General features: G+C 37.8%; 1 protein-coding gene across 3 annotated transcripts in view; it reads right to left on the bottom strand.

Moving 5' to 3' along the window:
* Positions 1–1503: 1503 nt before the first annotated feature.
* LOC126355070 (putative fatty acyl-CoA reductase CG5065) overlaps positions 1504–19982 on the bottom strand; it is a 281962-nt gene continuing 263483 nt past the window's right edge. For 2 of the 3 annotated variants that reach the window (XM_050005239.1, XM_050005240.1), the window contains exon 10: positions 1504–6884. In XM_050005239.1, coding sequence (XP_049861196.1) covers positions 6734–6884 — 151 coding nt within the window. In that variant the 3' untranslated portion in view covers positions 1504–6733. Of the gene's footprint in view, positions 6885–9559; positions 9695–19982 lie in introns of those variants that run through there. The other variant, XM_050005241.1, reaches the window with a different exon arrangement.

Raw genomic sequence — 19982 nt, 5'->3', positions numbered from 1 at the left:
CTAGGTTTTTCCTCATTTTTTGGGATGCAAACACCCATTTACATGGTTACATGCTTAATCTATTTCCATTTCATTTTAATCACAGTCATAATCATGCCTTCCACTCAAGTTTGTTTCCTGATCTATTTCTTTCTTTTGTATCTCTGTTAGTAATTCTAAATATGTTGTCTCTGTTTCTCACTGATCAGTCACAGTTTTGAATGGTTATTGAATTAAAAGTCCCTGGACAGCAGCTGCAAGTCAAAATGAGTATATTGCATAGTAAGCTTATTTTGGAAGGAAGAATTATGCATTTTGATCATACAGTGCAGGCCGTCTTGGTGATACATCCGTGGTGACTTTTTTTAAATCTTTGTATTAGGTCCTGGTCTAACACAGGTCTGCATCTAACGTTTTGTCTCCTAATATTGGAGGCATCAGCAGAGGCTACAAAGACTCACATGTAGTTTCAAAGCTCAGCAAACTGAAGTGAGCTTTTTGAGTTTGAAATTCCTTTCAGAGTCTTTGTAGTCTCTGACGATGTCTCTGCCATTAGGAGATTAGTTGTTAGGCATGGAAACGTGCCTTAAACCACAGCCTAATGCCTGTATAAAACAACATGGAAACTATGTAGTTTACCAAAATCACACGAGGTCATTTTTTATGCATATACTGTATTGATTATGCAGACTTGGAGAAATAACTCATGAAACTGAATAGAAGTATTTCATCATTGGTAGAGGCTGGTTAATGTGAACTAATTGATTAAAAGATAATTCAGATTTTTATGTTATCTTTACTTTTTTAATTGAATTGAATCCCCCCCAATATACACATTTGCTTGTTGGAACACAAAACACCAATCTTCCTTTCTCCTTGTATTTTCAAGCTACACCTAAAACATTACTGCATTTTCCTTGATGTGCATGAGGAAATGAATTAATATAATTTAATTAATTCTGCCTACCTGCAGACAAATTGTAACTTCCTTTACCTGACTTCCACTTACCTATCGATAACAGTATGTTATCTTATTGAACATTTGCCAACAAGTGTGAAAATTTTTGAAATAGTTGCCCGTACTGTAGCTTTACGACATTAACTGCAGTACAAATATCTGATTTTACATGTGACAACCTGATGGTGTATGGTTTTCTCAACTGACCTTCAACGCAGTAGTAACTAAGGAAGAACTCTGGACAGACCCATTGCAGTATTCCTCTTCAAATAATTTTTATTTCAATTATTAGAATTATTACACTACCACTAAATAAAAGGTACCACCTCACCCACGTTTACTATGTCATCACTAGAAGTGAAAGAAGCATGTTTGACTAGCTGTCATCTAAAATTTGTCAACTACATTTCAGGAAACTTGCACTATTAACCACTGATTTAGACTATATTCCTCTATGTTAAAGGAAGTGTAAATGGTTAAACACAAAAGCAGACACAGCATCAAGATCAAGAGAAAAGTATCACAAATAGGAAATGAAAACAAAATCAATAAAATGAAAACAAAAATTAATCACTATGTTTTTATTTCTTAAGCACACAGTCCAACTTATCTCTGAGCTGTCAAACAGTTTTAAACTTTTTACGTTATTTCTCCTTAACCACATTAATTTTTACATTACAGATGGTGTTTTTCCAGTCTCTGACATACTTATAAATAAAAAATGATACACATTTTAATATACACTGTTCAGAAAAATGGGCTGTACAAAACACTATTATCTCTGGAGATGCAAACAGTGAATAGAACGTATTTTCCAATTTCTTCTGGTGTCCATATTTATCTAAAAATGCTTATAACAATTATGAAATTTTGATAATAAGAACATTAGGCTGTCACTTGCATACAATAAGGCCCTGAAAAAGGTAAATATATGATCCTTTGTGGGTACTGGTGACAACAGAGTCATTTTACAGTCACCACTGTTGGTTTTAATAACACACAGAAAGTTCTGGTTGAGAATAACGAATTATTCAGAAATAAAAAGACGACTCACTGAAAGGCAGAAGCACTGTGTTGTCACACACACACATGTGCGTCTCCCTACATGGTGCTCATTCAACTGCCATCTCTTTCCTGGCCCGTGGTGAGTGTACTGGGGTGAGATGGAGGTGCAAGGTGTGGTGGGGTGGGGTGGGGTGGGGTGGGGTGAGGAATGAAGAGAGGCAGGAGGCAGGGGGCAGGGAGGGAGTTGGGGGAAAGCGTCTGGTGGCTTGTGGGAGAATGAGGAGCCACCCGCGGGCTAGCTCATTGGACAGCCACTCAGAGGAGCATTCCCCTCGCAACTCAGTACCACTCAGCACTGGAACAACTGAATTACATTCTCAGCCAGGGTTTTTACTACCTCTTGTCATTCCCTGAAATGAGAAATGTCCTGCCCACTATCCTTCCCATACCTCCCACAGAGATATTCTGCCATCCACTGAACCTACACAATACTCATCCATCCCAACACAACCCCTGCTTTCAACCCCTTACCTTATGGGTCATAACCCCGTAATAGACCTAGTTGCAAGACCTGTCCATACAGTCTCCTATCACCACATGCTCCAGTCCGGTCACAGACATCATCTAACCCATCAATGGCAGGACTATCTGTGAAACCAGTCATGTAATCTACAAGCTAAGCTGCAACCACTGTGGTGCATTCTATGTGGGCATTACAACCAACAAGCTGTCTGTCCACATGAATGGTCACCGACCAACTGTGGCCAAGAAACAAGTGGACCATCCTGCTCCTGAGCATGCTGCCCAACATGACATCCTTCATTTCAATGACTGCTTCACAGCCTGTGCCATGTGGATCCTTCCCACCAACACCAGCTTTTCTGAATTGTGCAGGCTTCATTTCTGTAACCCTCCTTGCCTCAATCTTCATTAGTTATTTTTCTCACCCACCCAGCCTCATCCCTGTTCTCATGCCAGCACTACACAACTCTCATTCCACCAATGCACCCTGTATTTTTACTTCTCTCCTTTTCTGCCACCCCCCCACCTCTCCCCTGCCCTCCATCTAACGTCCTCACTGCACCTAACTGCTCTACTCTAATCCACCTCATCCTTGTGCACTCCCCAGCAGCACTTCACTGTTCCCCACCCCTTCCCTACTGTCCCTCCTCCTTCCCACCCCAGCCTCCTCCTTACCCCCACCCAGTTGCCACTCCCATCATGCACTGCTGCTGTTGCTCACAGTGTGGCTTCAGCTGCTAGAGGCTGCAGTCGTGTGTGTGTGTGTGTGTGTGTGTGTGTGTGTGTGTGTGTGTGTGTGTGTGTGTGTGTGTTTGTTTTTATTTTTGACTAAGGCCTTGTTGGTTGAAAGCTTGTACTGCGATGGTCTTTTTGTTGTGCCTCTCTGCAACTCAGCATTTCCGCTATATGGTGAATGGAAACTTTCCTTTTCATAATATTGTTACATTTCATCCTGGATTTTCCATTGTTTGATAAAGAAGAAATATGATGGTCACACTACACCAGCTTGTGGTCAAATAAAATGAGGTGTATCACAGCAAACACATGGAAGGAAGTGACACTTCCGTGCATAATTTTTTGTGATAAGGCAATGATCAGTATAATTGGGAAACAAAGCAGAAACAATGCCTATATTAGAAATGCAAAATACACATGTATCACTTAGACATGAAAAAGGGGGTCACCAATCAAAAATGTGTATATACCAAATTGCTAACAAAGTCTTATGGATCTTTATTTTTGATGAAAACACAGTAATTAGCTTAATTTATTGTACACTGCTGCAGAACAGTCTTTTTCCTTAAATCAATGAGTATGGGGCCTCACACCATTGACATTGAGATGTTCAGTAATGTGTCAGAGAATCTCTTCCTCAATAATGAGCAAGCTCGATGGAAAAACATTGCAGACAGAGCAAAGTGGAGCTGTGTTACATATTTTTATGTCACTTATATTACTTTTATTCTTTCCTGATTTGTTTACATTAATAATACATAACAACTTGTCTTGCCACTGCTACAGGATTGTGTGTTTGGGTGTCTGTATGGTCATGAGCGTACTTTTTCTAGAAAAGAGCAAGAGCTCTAAAGATAGCATGAAGACTGTTTCCTGTTATGTGTGTCTATGAGGTGTGGCTATAAAACAACGGGACTGATACTGTCACGGAGTAAGTACACATGTGCCAGTGAAGTTTCACATTAAACTCAGAAAAACTGATACTGAAACCTATCTCTTACTAAAAGAAGTGTGTGGCAAAGACTGTTTATCACAAGCACAAGTTTTTGAGGTTCAAGCATTTTCAAGTTGGCCAAGAAGACATTGAACAAGATTTCAGTTAATTGAAGAAGAGAAAGGGAAAGCAGCATGTGTAATCAAGGAGCTCACAGAGGAAGACTTCAAGCATTGTTTCCATCAATGGAAAAATCATATGAAATGCTATACAGAGGAGGGGAGTATGCTGAGGGTGACAATAATCAAATATGTATGTTTTTGAAATAAAATATTTTGCAGCAATAGTCCTCTTATTTTCTAGCCACCCCTTGAATACTATAAATGAGTGGTTACCATTTCCTTATTTTATGGTAGTTCAAGAAACAACTAATTTTATGCTCTTGGCACATTTCACAAAACTTTATTATTCATAGGATACTTTTTAGCCTGCTGACAGTAATGGTATATTTAGTTCTTATAGAAACATTTTATTTAAAGAAGTATTTTAATTTATGTTTCCAAGTTGTCTCTTTCAAGATTAACATAGTTCACTTAAAAGCCTATAGTCTCCACCTTTCAACAAACATGTTACTTTTTGTAAAAAATCAATATTTCAGAGGTTATTTTTACAGAAAATCTTAAGTGTTCCAGTATGACTGAATCTTAAAATTTACTTCTTTCCAAAACCAGTGCTATTTTTCTGTAGCATCGACTTTCAGCTTTCAAAAATACATACTTTCCCTAAAATACTTGTTAGTTTGTTAATTATTCCAATTAGAAAACTTCACTTCCTAGAAACTTTCTGGTGAACTATGGAACTCCCCTTTCACATTAAATTGCTCTCCTGTAAAAAATATCAATAATCTCACCATTTTCTAATTATACAACTAGTAATTGAACAGCTTCTTTTACTACCTATTATATCTTTATCATTTTTAATATTCATGTCTTCTGTGTTAATATCTAAAATGGTACAGTTTAGTATTGTACCAGTATGTAATATTTTCTAAGATGCATGCTAATAGATGGGCATTGCCCACAAAATCATGTGTTTAGCTATCATTGTGAAAAGTTACTGTGTGTCATTTGAAATCATCAAAGTGCACAGCTAATTGTTAATCAACACCACTTGTAAACTTCCTGAAAATGCTTTGACTAGGTGTGACTTACTGACCCGTGCCGGGATACAGATGTCATACAGTTCACAAAGATGATCATCAAAATAAGCTGCATGTTAATAAACACGAAGAAAAATGAAAACTAAATTGTGCAGCATTGTGTGCATCATTCATAAACAGTTTACTGCTATCTTTGACCACACAAGGTTAATGCAAACATTATATGAGACTTTGGGACAAAGTAATAGGTTGGCAACTTTACAACTTGACACTCACCAATGAATTTGTCTTGTCATGGTTTCTGAAAAATATATTATAATCCCATGATGAAAGAGAACTTCAGAGATTTTGAGTAAGTCAAGGTGTCCAACAACAAAGTGTTTACATCTCATTCTTAAACAATGGAAGCTCCAGGCTGGAATATCAACAATATTTTAAAAAAGATAGATTTATACTACCATAAAAATGACACATTGAGTTGCAGACAGGCAAGATGAAAAGACTGATACACATTATAGGTTTCAGCCAAAGCCTTCTTCAGCAAAGGAAACACACACAAATTCACACAAGCAAGCACATGAGCACTGCCACTGGTAATTTCAATCAGAGTTGCCTGTGGTAGTAGTCATATGTGTATGAGGTGTGCTTGCTTGTGTGAATGTGTGCATGTTTTCTTTTCTGAAGAAGCCTTTGGCAGAAAGCTATATTGTGTATCAGTCTTTTCTGTCTGAAACTCAATGGGTCATCTTTACAATGAGTAGCAATCTATCCTTTTTTCTAACATTACCTCTCATTCTCTTCTTTCCTCCCTGTCGTATGAGCCCCATATTATCTTGAAAAATTTCCATTTTTTTCTATTCATTTTAGCAATTGTATTACTTTTTTCTGACACACATATGTATAAATGTGAAATGTTAGAAATAACTAATTACTATTTAGAATATGTACAATAATGAAAAGCAAAAAAAGCACATATAATTAGTGCTTAGAGATTTTTTCACAGTTTGACACAGCGTAATTTATTAGATATCAAAGAAAAATTCATCCATATATCCTTGTTGAATGTCGAAAATATTTTTTTGTTGTAGTAAACATGTGCAGATTCAGTAGTAGTAGTAATATTACTATGCTATTAAACTTGATTCAGGTATTTATACTCCAGTTAAAATTTCTTTGTGATTGACAGATAGCTGTGGCAGGGGGCAGAGTTGCTTGTGTACAGCCAGCCACACTTCACAAGGCACTGTACTCAATCTACAAAATAGACAATACAGTGAGCACATGGCACTCAGGAAAGAACTGATTGGATGTGGATCACCCCTACTACTTGACTCGCTGAAACCCCAATCACAAAGTAATTTTAATCAGAGTATAGTGACACTTCTCATGCATCAAAAGTTTGTCCTATTTATATCATTAATGTGCAGGTACTAATTTTTTTTTAAGAAATGAAACTGCTGATGACACCAGATAACTTCATGCCATCCACAGAAGAGATGACCAGAGCTTTTGATGGTCTAGCATATTGATACATTACATAGAGCAGGAAGCCAATACACATCATCTTCACCAGCCAGTCCAGCCAGTACAACCTAAACAAACAAAAATCAAAAGTAAATAGCAAATATATTGTTTTCCCTTTTATTTTATATTGAATTTTCCTCTGTATGAGTATAATGATTTTGTATCTCTGATAATTACTGCACTCAGTCACAGTAATCCATTAAGGGATCTTTGAGACCCACATCAAAAAATGCATCACAGTAACATGTTCACACTGAACTACAGTGATATAACATGGACAACTGTGACGTTCAGGGCAGGATTACAACTACAGACTGTGTGAGCACAGATCTTGAGTAAAATGGTTTTGACTATTTTGTGTACATTATACACACATTTTCATTTCATATGGAAGATAGTTGTCACAACGAACAAATTGTTTCAAAAGCTTCTCTTCTCTTCTTGTGTAAACCGTCTACTGTGCACAATTTAATTTCATACAAGGCTACAATCCACAGAAATATTAAATACCTTAAGAAAATACTTCCTGACTCACATTTATATTCAATGTTAACCAATTTCTCATATTCAGAAACACTCATCTTACTATTGTGAGTATGCCTTAGTCAGACATTTTGCTCACCAAATATCACATATCATTTACTACTTTTATTATTTAATTTTCTAATGTAATTTATTCGGCATCAACTGATATAACTGAGCTACATTTAAATACGGTTTTTAAATTTATTTCCATATTATAACTTCTTTTCAACACTCTATCCATTCTATACAACTGCTCTTGCAAATAATTTTCTCTCTGTGATAGAATTACAGTGTCATTGCCAAATCTCAACTTTTTATTTTTTCTCTCTGGATTTTAATTTCCTTTCCAAACTTTTCCTTAGTTTTCTTTATGTCCTGTTCAGGATACAGATTGAATAACATCAGGAATAGGCTAAACACTGACCCATTCCCTTCTCAACTACTGCTTCCCTTTCACATGCTTTAATTCTTATAATTTAAGCATGGTTTCTGTATGAGCTGTACATTACCTTTCACTCTCTGCATTTTACTCTGCTATTCACAGAATTTCAAAAACTGTATTCTAGGCAGCATTGTCAAAAGCTTTCTCTCAGTCTACAAACGCTGTAAACAGAGGTTTACCTTTATTTAACCTATGTTCTAAGGGATGTCACTGGACAAGTATTGTCCCATATTTACCCAGATGTCTGTGGAACCCAAAATGATCTTCCTCAAGATCAGCTCTACCAGTCTTTCCATTCTTCTGCGAATAACTCATGTCAGTATTTTACCACTACCATGTATAAAGCAATGGTTTTGTGATATTCCCACCTGTTAGCATGGATCTTCTTTGGATTGGATTTATTACATTCTTATTGGTTTGGAGGTATTTCACCTGTCTTGCATATATTGCATGTCAGTTGAAATAGTTTTCTCATGGCTGATTCTCCAATGGATCTCTAATTCTGAGGGAATGTCATCTATTTTAGATGTCTTAGGTTATTCAGTGCCTTACTCAATTATCTCTGCAATATAAAAACTCCCATCCTATCTTTACCTACCTCCTCTTCCTTTATCATAATACTGTCTTCAGGTTTGTTTCCTTTGTATAGCCCTTCTCTACATTCCTTCCAAACTGTCACAAGCAGTGTAACTGAATGGATTGAGTTACCCCATATGTTGCTATGGTTTAAAGCCTGGATAAAGGAATGAGAGCACCTAAAGAAGTAATTAGTAAGTGACCAGAGAACATCCTGAACACCTCAAAGGCTAACTACTTATGTTGTAATGTTGTTAACACTTACATGCCAACTCTAATCAGACATAATTTGATTCACCATGATGACAAGTTTGCTCACAGAGAGTACTACCCTAGGTGGTAGCCAATCAGTTGTTTTCAAACACAAGAAGCCAAGAAGTCCTGGAGAGTTCACAACAATATGCAAAAAACAGAATAATCAGAAAGTGTAACACTTTTCTATATTCAAAATCAACTTATTCCCCAAAACTGGGAAACTGAAACACCAAGGGTATACAAAAGGTGTGTGTGTGTGTGTGTGTGTGTGTGTGTGTGTGTGTGTGTGTGTGTGTGTGTGTGTGTGTGTGTGTGTGTGAGAAGGGGGAGGCAGGTGGGACAGTGTCTTGTGTGTCACCCAAGAATTTGTACTGAAATTTGTGTTTGGTTGGAATGGATACCAACTGAAGTGATTGAAGCAGTATACCATGTAACAGTACATTGATTAACTCAAATAATCAACCAACCATTTGAACAGGGATGCTTTCCTGATGTACAGAAGCATGTACTCCATTCAAGAAAGGGTGTAGGGAAACTATTTTTATATTTCCCCAGTTCTGTCAAAAGTGCTGGAGAAAGTAGCTCCAATCCAGATTCAAAATTTTATTGTACAAAAATGATGATATTATAAGTAATGAGTTTGTTATCTAACAAGAAGAAAACACTCTGGATAGAGTGAACAACTTCAGTAAAGAGATAAGCGAAACATTAGATCAGCAACACAAAGTTTCGGGTATCTTCTGCAATGCTACAAAAGCCTTTGATTCATTAAAACACTCCTTGCTTACCCATAAATTACATAAGTATGCACTGGCTTACATTATACACAGGGAACAGAAAATGAAGGACAACTCTCACTTCAAATTCACTGAATAGTTGGTATAATGGAGTCTACAGTCAATGCTTAACCAAAGCTACACAAATAATTTACCCACAAGTATAAATTCCCAGTCAGTTCTGTTTGTGTACACTACTTCTGTTTTAAAATATGAAATAATACCAAAAAAATTCCAAGCTCTATTTTGAGCACTCTCAGTTTCCTAGAAAACAGTTTCTAGTGAAATGGGTTGCAACTGATCTCTGTAAAAACCCATGTGGTACATTTCAGAATCAAACCTTCAACAAGCATAGAGCTACAAATACAGCATAGCAATCAAATTATGGTAGAAGTTATGGTTAAATTCCTTGGATTAAATGGGGGCAAGAACTTTATCTGAAACACATGTTGGCTTCCTAATAAATAAACAGTTTTGTGTTTGCAATGTAAATACTAGTAAATCTTACCGACATGAGTACCCAAAAAATAATATATGATAGTTACTTTGAATCTGTCATTAGGCTTGGTACAGCTTTCTGAGGAAGTTCAAGTACCGTTTCTTGCAAACTTAAGCTGCAGAAGGAAACTGTCAGATACATGTGTAATGCACAGCAAAGATAATCTTGCTGTCCTTTATCCTACTGGCTTCCTCACCATACATTTATGAAATTATAATCCTCTAACACAGCAGACAAAAACAATTTGAAGACATTTATTTTAGCCATACTTATAACACAAGAAACAAAGAGAACTTTATGATTCCCACATACCAACTGAATTTATATGAACAGACTCCACACTATATGGGGATGAAAATAAATAATAAATTAATATGCAAAAACATACTTAAAATGAAGCTAGATCATTTAAAAAACAAGTTTGTAAAATATCTTATGAGGGAAATGATATTACTTGGCAGAAGAATTCATCCAGAATAAACTGATAATTTGTGTTAGGTATAAGTTAGTATTAGATTTTTCCTGTAACAAAACACTTGTTACTAGGATATTGTTAATAGAATTAGCTCTCTGTTGGTTTGAAATTGTATTACAAATGTTTGATATGTCTCCTGTATGTGAATTCAATGATTTATATTATGTATGTTATGAAACTAAAACAGCATTATTCACAATGACTTTTTGATGCTCTACCCCACTGCCTATTCATCTCTCTCAGATACCAATTTGTCTTTTTTTGTATTCTTTTCCCATTTCAATCACCACATAATGCTCCACTTGAAACTTCCAACTATCAATGGTTCTTTCACTTATTAGAAAATCCTTTCATTGTCACACACAGACTGAAATGAGATGTCAGGACAACAGCAGATCTGTTTAATTAACTTTATTCCAGCCCTTGGCCATAGTACATCAGGGACAGCTCGGTGGAGGTGCCCATTTGCCTCTCATGTGAAATATCATCTCCCCCTCCTCCCCCCTCCCGCCCATTTTGGCATTGATAACAGCACAAAGAGTGGGGATGAGCATGGCGTCACTCAAATGCCATTGTCAGCGAACACTCAGGGTGTATCCATGATGACACCATGGCAGCACTGCTGGTGATACTACAGAGATAGCAATGACCTCCCTCCATTGAGCAGGCAGCTCTCCGCTCCAGCTGTGGGTGGTCTGTTGACTCAGGCCAGGCTGCCAAATCCTGTGGTCAAACAGTTGACCCCATACTGGATTCTGGGATATTGTCTTGAGGCCACAGGCTCGTGGTGTGGGCTATGATACTGAGACGAGAATCATTTAGTACACAAATGACTGAGTACATACGCTTGGCCGAGTGGTTGTAGGAACCACACTGCTGCTACGATCACAGGTTCAAATCCTGTCTTGGGCATGAATGTGTGTGATGTTCTTAGGTTAGTTGGGTTTAAGTAGTTCTAAGTCTGGGGGACTGATGACCTCAGATGTTAAGTCCCATAGTGCTTAGAGCCATTTGAACTTATATGCTCCAACCTATGTTCATTTAGGGTTTAAGGCATGTACTCTAACACTTCCATGGTGTCAAGTAAGGAAAGGCTTCTGTCCTTCCAATAGTGTACTGCAGTGTTGGCTGTTGCTATATTGTGTCTGGCTGTCTCTGCTTCACAATGTCTGTCAGTTGTGTTTCGCATCGTAATACTAACTCTTGCGTGCCTTTGGCTGATTCTGTTGCAACTCACTTCCACTCTGGAGTACATTTTTGACCAAATACGCTCAATACTCTACATCACCATCCTTTTTATCAAGACCTGGTTCCTTGCGTCGACCAAACAAGTACAGTAGATTTCCTGATGACTGGCCCTTCTGTCCCTGTATCACCTCTTAGGAATCATTCCAGCAATTGGTTTCCTTAATCCGATCACTTAATCTTACAGGTTTCTACAGCGGCCCCTTGCCCCTCCTTCAAACACCATGGAACTTATTTCATTTCTAGGCTTCTTGCACAATAACTTATAACTCAATACTACCCCCTTGGGCATTCATCATCTTTCTCCTACTTTTATGCTCAGTGTATCAAATCCACTAGAACCTGGACAGTGGCTGGCTCCCAAATCAGTCTTGTGCTTTGTCTTCTAATTATCAAAACAAGGACTATACTCAGCATAGCAAATGCTTCTGTGGTGGGGTTGTCTCTTTCCAATACTGATTTTCCCAGTACCAATTTACATGCTGCTATTAGATTTCCAGGAAGAGTCGTTCCTCCCACTGCTTCAGAAGCACATTTGTAGACTGCATTAATTCCACCCTACAGTTTGATTTAAGCTGGTTAAATTTGCAGCAGGTAGCACTTCCAATGCAAATGAGGCTGTGATATATTCAGGTAAACTGTGCCTGAAATCGTTGTGGGCAGACAGAAAGTAGGCTCCATTACCTCACACACTGTTCCATTAATAACACACCACTCCCATTTAATTCTAGTCTCCTTGCTGACGTGAGCTTCTCCTGCTTGAAACAAATAGCCACTACTACCATCTTGTCAAAGGTAGAGTAAAACCAATGCGTCTCAATCTGCTGAAAGTAGAATTCCAGCTCCATCACTTCTTTATTGCATTCTCTCACCTCCTTTTGTCCCATCAGAAATTTCACTGCACAAGAATCCTGCCTCTCTCTTATTACCAAATTCGGATGGACTGATTTTCCCTCTGCAGCATTTTTGTAACTTTGCTCACTCCATTTCTACATATCTTCCCTTGTATTTTGCAACTCATAATAGTTGCTGTGTTTTTACTTTTACAAAAATTCTTCAATATTCCCCACATGAAAGGATACACATGAACTATGTAGCACTCTTAATGTTGTTTGCAGGGCTCTCGGGTGTCCTGCCAGATGTGATCGTTGAAGTCCCATGATATTTCGGCAAATAACCTTTCTGCCATCATCTGGACCACCTGATTATGGCGGAAAGGTTATTCACCGAAATATTGTGGGACTTCAATGATCGCATCTAGCAGGACACCTGAGATCCCAGGAAACAACACATACGCTGGGAAAGCCTCCGATCACATATCACTCTTATCGTGCTTGTTTCCCTGTTACTGGTATAGAAATGTAAATGTAAACTTTCACTCCATCTGTTCTCATTGACACTGTGGCTATGTTGAAATGAAAAGGTAAGTTTTTGTGCTCAGGTTCTAAAACCAACCCCAACTCCAGTGGTAGTTCCTTGTGTACTTTCCTGAGACCCTGTAAATAGTGCTCTGGAGGCAACAAGTTTACACCCAGCTGGCCTCTTACAGCCTGCTGCATAGCTTTCTGCAGTTTGGATACTTTCCTTCAAACTTCCAAAAGACTTTCTTCTATGGACTACAACCATTTTGTCATTGCTACTTCCCTATCTAAGACTTCTGCTTAGGTTTGAAGTTCCTTGATATTCTGATTAACTGCCTCTTCTGCAGTTCTGGCACACTGCATTACTTCTCCAGTTCTTGAAGTAGTTGTGTATTATTCAGCACATCCTTCTCTAAACTTGCAATCTGCATAGTTGCCAATCACTCACAGTTTTGTCCCCTTTTGCCCACTGCTTAACCTCTTCTACAGTGTTGTTCATCATTCTAATGTTTTCCTCATCAGCAGTGCCAAATATTATTTTCATAAGCTGTCTACAGCATCAATCCTAGCCCTCTCCCTTCACATAAGTGGAATAACCCCCAGTACTTGGGTTATCTCACTCCTTAATTTTTTGTACACTCGATGCATTCTCTCACATATCCTGGCACTTCCTTTGAGAATCTCTTGCCTTCCCATTCCTGGATGAAATTAGTTTAATTCTTCTTCCAATCTTCTCACCTCGTTATGCATCTGCCACGCCTTTATACCACCTGTATCACCCAGCGATGACTGGTGACCACTAAGTCTTCCTGCTTGCAAAAAGCACTCCCACTTGAAGGTATTGGTTCTGCAATGCTTCCATCCTGATGAAGATCAGAGTTCTGCTACGAATGCACCAACTTGCCTTCTCTACACCTCACCTATTGGCAAGAATACCTATTACTTTCCTCCTCTCCTCCTCTTTAAATTCATAGATGCTCCACACCTGCTTGCAGTAATTACACTAAATCTATACTTAATCTAAAAAAAGTATTAAAAGACAATCTCCTAGACTTTAATCCATATGGGTCTCATTACTGTTTCATTCACAACCTTTTGTTTATCTTCCAATACCTTTCTCCTCACTCTCCCTTTCTGGTTCGCACTTCTATCACACAAATAACTTCCGAACTCTCTTGAAAATGTTTCAGCTGCCCTTCATGCACAATTTTTGTTCTCACCAACAACTGAATCTTGACATTTACTGGCAACGTAGTCTCTACCACTTGGTATAGCCCCTGACACTTTGCAACAAACTTTTTGTCTTTCCCACGGGCATATATGAAGTTTATAGCATCATTCACTCACCAACCTTATACTGTGACATTCTTGCTGCATGGCCCACTGCTTCTTCCTACTCCTCCTATGCTTGTGTAATTGCCCTCCATTCTCTTTTCCAAATTTCCCTAGTCACTCTGACAAATTCCTTAACAGACTCTCCAGTCTTCTCTTGCTTTATTTTCAATATATCAAAATGTGATGGCATTTTCCAACCATTTACTACTTATATGGTGATAATCCTGTATTTGTATATTGTTTTGTGTTGTAGGCAGAGACAACGAACTTTAAACAGACATCCCAGTCAGTGGAATGTGAGTCCATACAGTATCCAAGCACATCCCCAACTGTCCTATGCATGCCTTCAGTTCCTCCATTGGTTTGTGGATGGAAAGACTGGTCCTTAACTTCTTCCCATTCAATAACTTACACAAATGTGGGGGAAAAATCACAAAACTGAAGTTAATACCATATTTTAGCCTTCCATAATTGATAGCTCCTGGCCACAGAAATCTATTTTGTTTTCATTTGACATTAGAGCTGTAAACATAGAGGAAACAGCAAAATCACAAAACATAAACACGGGCCATGTGGAGATCAGATCTGACATGACGTTTGTTTCCTCTTCAGTTCTATTGTTTCAAGCACTCCAAACTTCAGTATCTAATTAGTCACTAGTGCATGTACCACTGTTGCTGCCTGCCAGTTTGGTATCATGACCATTTCTACGTATCTGGAAAAATGATCTTATTTTCAAAAATGACCTACAATTGTGATTGTATACTTACTCCCTGCATGTTTTACTGAATGGACCTAAAACATCAATACCTAGAAATTTGAATGATGCTAATGCTTCTTCAGATAAACTTTGCAATGGTACTCTTGTTCGACCAAAACTCACTCTCTGTGCACACTGTATGCAATTCTGCATATACTAGACTATGTCCAGCTGCCTACTCTTTCACCAATACTTTGCTGCTACTCTTCTGCTGGTAGTTTTGTGGCCTCCATGAGCTGCTGCTATGTGATCATGAGCTCCTTGTGACATTCTATTCAGGGTGTATACACAAACAAGGCAAAAAAAGAGAGATCACGGATTTTTCCCAGATTTCCTAATTAAAAATATGCTGTTTCCCAGTTTAAAATATGCTTTTTCCATGTTAAGTGACAGTATACTTTCCCTAGGAACTGTAAAAGTTATCTATCCTTTGAAGGGTTAAGGCTTTATACAATGGTGTAGAACTTTCCAGCACTTTAGAAAAGGAACCTCATGGAAAAAAAAAGTTTTTTGGAAAGATCTTTGATGTGCCGCAACATGTACACTGCATATTTTCATATTGTTGTAATCTTCAGTCCTGAGACTGGTTTGATGCAGCTCTCCATGCTACTCTATCCTGTGCAAGCTTCTTCATCTCCCAGTACCTACTGCAACCTACATCCTTCTGAATCTGCTTAGTGTAGTCAACTATTGGTCTCCCTCTACGATTTTTACCCTCCATGCTGACCTCCAATACTAAATTGGTGATCCCTTGATGCCTCAAAACATGTCCTACCAACCGATCCCTTCTTCTGGTCAAAGTGTGCGACAAACTTCTCTTCTCCCCAATCCTATTCAATACCTCCTCATTAGTTATGTGATCTACCAATCTAATCTTCAGCATTCTTCTGTAGCACCACATTTCAAAAGCTTCTATTCTCTTCTTGTCCAAACTATTTATCGTCCATGTTTCACTTCCATACATGGCTACACTCCATACAAATACTTTCAGAAATGACTTCCTGACACTTAAATCTATACTCGATGTTAACAAATTTCTCTTCTTCAGAAACGCTTTCCTTGCCATTGCCAGCCTACATTTTATATCCCCTCTACTTCGACCATCATCAATTATTTTGCTCCCCAAATAGCAAAACTCTTTTACTACTTTAAGTGTCTCATTTCCTAATCTAATTCCCTCAGCATCACCCAGCTTAATTCGACTACATTCCATTATCTTTGTTTCGCTTTAGTTGATGTTCATCTTATATCCTCCTTTCAAGACACTATCCATTCCATTCAACTGCTCTTCCAAGTCCATTGCTGTCTCTGACAGAATTACGATGTCATCGGTGAACCTCACGTTTGCCTGGCCTCTCAACAGATACCCCTCCGTTGTGGTTGCACCTACGGTACGGCTATCTGTATCGCTGAGGCACGCAAGCGTCCCCACCAACGGCAAGGTCCATGGTTCATGGGTGGAGGATTTTCATATTACGAAAGCATATTTTGAATTCCACAAAACACAGCGCTCAAGTTGCAAATGCATTGAAATCAAGTTTGTGATGCACTTTTGTAAATCAGTCATAGCTCATGTCATGTGGTCTTGCCAGCCAATGATAGATATTCAGAGCAGAGGACACGGTATGTAGTCAGTCAACAGCTGTCTCACTGTTAAGTAGCATGAACACACAAATAGGAAAAGTTAATGGTTTAAATTAGTATACATAGTGCAGCTACAAGAAAAGCTAAGCTTTCATAATAAAATTGCTCTTTTTTCAGCATGTGTTACACCTTAATATACTTAACACATATGTACCAGAGAAATTTTACACAATGACATAATTGTTTGGTCTTCTGGGCTCAAAATTCTTCTAAATGGCTGTTCCTCATGGTATTGTGCTTTAAATGAGAGTCGAAAGCTCTGTAATTTAAGAAATTCAAAGCACATTCTCACACATAACATAATTCATCTTGCATAAAATTAAATTTACTTAGAAAGTAATGCTTTTCAAATTGCAATTCACAATATTTTCCTGCGGCCTGTTAGAATTTGTTTCAGCAATTGCCTGAAAGCACCAGAAAATAAGCTTTACTGTGCATGCACTGCTACAATAACACAGGAATTCCATACATTTGTATGTATATAGCATTAAAGAGATCTTACATTACATCATAAATGAAACAGGACATCAGATGATACTCCAAGACCATCGGGATTTCATAAACCATATTAAAATATGTAATTCGTCTTTAAACACTCATTCATTTATCCAGATTAACAAAGAATTAGGTCCCAACCTGACATTAAAGTTTTCAGTGTGGTTTTTGGGCTGCAAATTTTCTTCGAGTACCAGTACTGTATTATCTCATTCTTGGTTATTCATTGTGGCAAGTGCCATATGTGCCAGAAGATGAAAATGTGTACTTGAAATTCAGCAAACAGTTGAAACTAGCCAATAGTGTGGAACAAAACACTACATTTCACATAAATTGACTGGCTCTGCCAAAAAGATTAATGAATGCTAAATTTCTTTAGCAGCTTGACAAAAATAACTTCACTATTCTGCAAGGCGATTAATGCTTGACTGCCACAAATGTGAGAAAAATATAATGAAATAAAAAAACTGAAATTAATACCATATTTTAGGCTTCTGTAATTATATGTTATTTACTTGATAGCTCCTGGCCACAGAAATCTATTTTGTTTTCATTTGATGTTAGAGCTGTAAACAAAGATGAAACAGCAAAATCACTAAACATAAACATGGGTCACTTGGAGATTAACCTCCGTTCCCACTACAGCTGATCGCTCTGTGCATGTGCATATCTTGCAGCTTGGGCATGCCAGAAAACATTTTCTGGGTAATATATGGCTGCTCATTGTTACTGCTAATGCAGATAACAGCCACATATCAAGCATCCAGAAGTGGGAGAAGGTACTGCTCACATGCGACTCAACTGCTCATGCACATGAGTCTGCTTAGCAACTGCTCAAACGAACTGAATGTGAACAGTTGTGATGTCATGCTCAATGGAAGCAGTTTATTGTTTTGAAGAATTGCATGGTCTTCATCCTAAAGCCTTTGACACGTTTTAATGTTGGCAGATGCTTGTGTGTGCTGTGTGTTTAGTAGTCATAAATGACACATTTCCTTTGCAACTTAAGTTTTTTTTTTCCCTCTTGTTTATGTTTCATTGCTGCTGTATTATTCAGCAGTGGCAGGATACAGGAAAATTCTTTGTTAGAGTATTAGTTCTTACCAGTCAAAATAACAAAAATTTAAACTGAAAACTAAAACAATTAAAATTTCCCTGAAGTCCAAAAAATTCCTGTATTTTTTCTGGTTTTACCTGGATAAAAAAATTCCTGGGTTTTTCTCCAATTTCCCGGGGCATATATACCCTGCCTATTCCTTGGCTTTTCTGGTACCACTAACCACAGTCCTAACTTGCTGTCTCCAGATAGCAACCCATTCTGCATACAAAACTGTGACTGCTTAAAATAATACTTACATTCATTGCACATCGCTATGCAGTTTGCCATTCCTTACACTCATGCCCCCAATATGTAACACTGCTACTTTTCAACTTAAGCCACCTGCATTTCTGTGCTTCTTTCCAGGTTTATCCATGACTTCAAAGTCAAACTCACGTAGTCCTATTGCCTATTGCGTCAACCCACTATAAGGCTCCTTTAACCCCAAAAACCATTTTAATGACACATGATCTGTTTTTACTCTAAACTTTTTACTGTACAGATAACATTTGAAATATATGATTCCATAAATAGGGCTTGACATCTCTTTCTCCATTGTGGAATAATTTCTTTCTGCAGAATTTGGTTGTCTCGATGTATAAGCTACCAGATGTTCTACTCCTTCTACCTCTTGTGGCAACTCACAGCCAAGTGCAAGGTTGATGCATCACATGATAAAACAAGTTCTCTATCAATATTCTGAAATACCAATAGTGGACTCAATGTTAAAGCTTCTTTTAGCTCCTCAAAGCATGCTGGCACTCTTTTGACTACACAAATTTAGTATCCTTTTTTTAATAAATATGTCAATGGTCTGGCAATATTTGCAAATCCTTTTATGAACCAGAGGTAATAGTTTGCAAATCCTAAGAACGATTGCAACTTCTTTACAGATTCTGATACAGGGAATTCACATACAGCTACAATTAATCTTGGATCTGTCTCAGTCCCCATCTTTACTTATGATATGACCTATGTATGCTACCTTTGCCATCACAAAATTACACTCTTCTTTACTCAGTATTACCTTTGCTGCTTTTAACCAATGGAATACATCCCTTAATTGCTGCATATGCTGTTCTGTGTCATTCCCATAGATGATCATGTGATGAAGATACACTATGCATTCCCACAGTTTTAAATCTCTGAGTACTCCATCCAACAGTTTTTGAAACATTACAGGTGCATTTTTAATACTAATGACATTCTTCTTAATTGGTAGTGTTCTTACAATACTAAAAATGTTTTTTTTTTTTTTTTTTTTTTTTTTTTTTTGTGTGTGTGTCAATCCTTTGGTGTAACTTCTATCCGGTGATAATAATGTATTGTTGAAAAATATTTGCATTGTCCTAAATGATCCAAGGTTTCTGTGTTTGGCAAAGGGTAGGCGTCCATTATGGTTTCCACATTTTTGTGTCTGTAATCATAACAAAACCTATATTTTCTTGTTCCTTCTGTTGATTTTTCTGTCATGACAACTATTCCTGCCCCCCAGCCCCCCAAATGGACTATTACTTTTTTCAGTTGTTTCATCTGTCAACTGTTGATCACTAAATTCCTCCAAAATTGGCTGCAAGTACCTAGGTATTCTGTAAGGTTTGTGGTAGACTGGTGATTAATTTCCTGTTGGTATGCAGAGGTGTGTAATATGCGTACCTGGCAATAGCTCTTTTGGAAAA

The sequence above is a fragment of the Schistocerca gregaria genome, chromosome 3, assembly GCF_023897955.1.
Source record: "Schistocerca gregaria isolate iqSchGreg1 chromosome 3, iqSchGreg1.2, whole genome shotgun sequence".
Classification (NCBI taxonomy): Eukaryota; Metazoa; Arthropoda; class Insecta; order Orthoptera; family Acrididae; genus Schistocerca; species Schistocerca gregaria.
The sequence above is the reverse complement of the archived record's forward strand: the minus strand, read 5'-3'. Positions and strand labels throughout refer to the sequence as shown.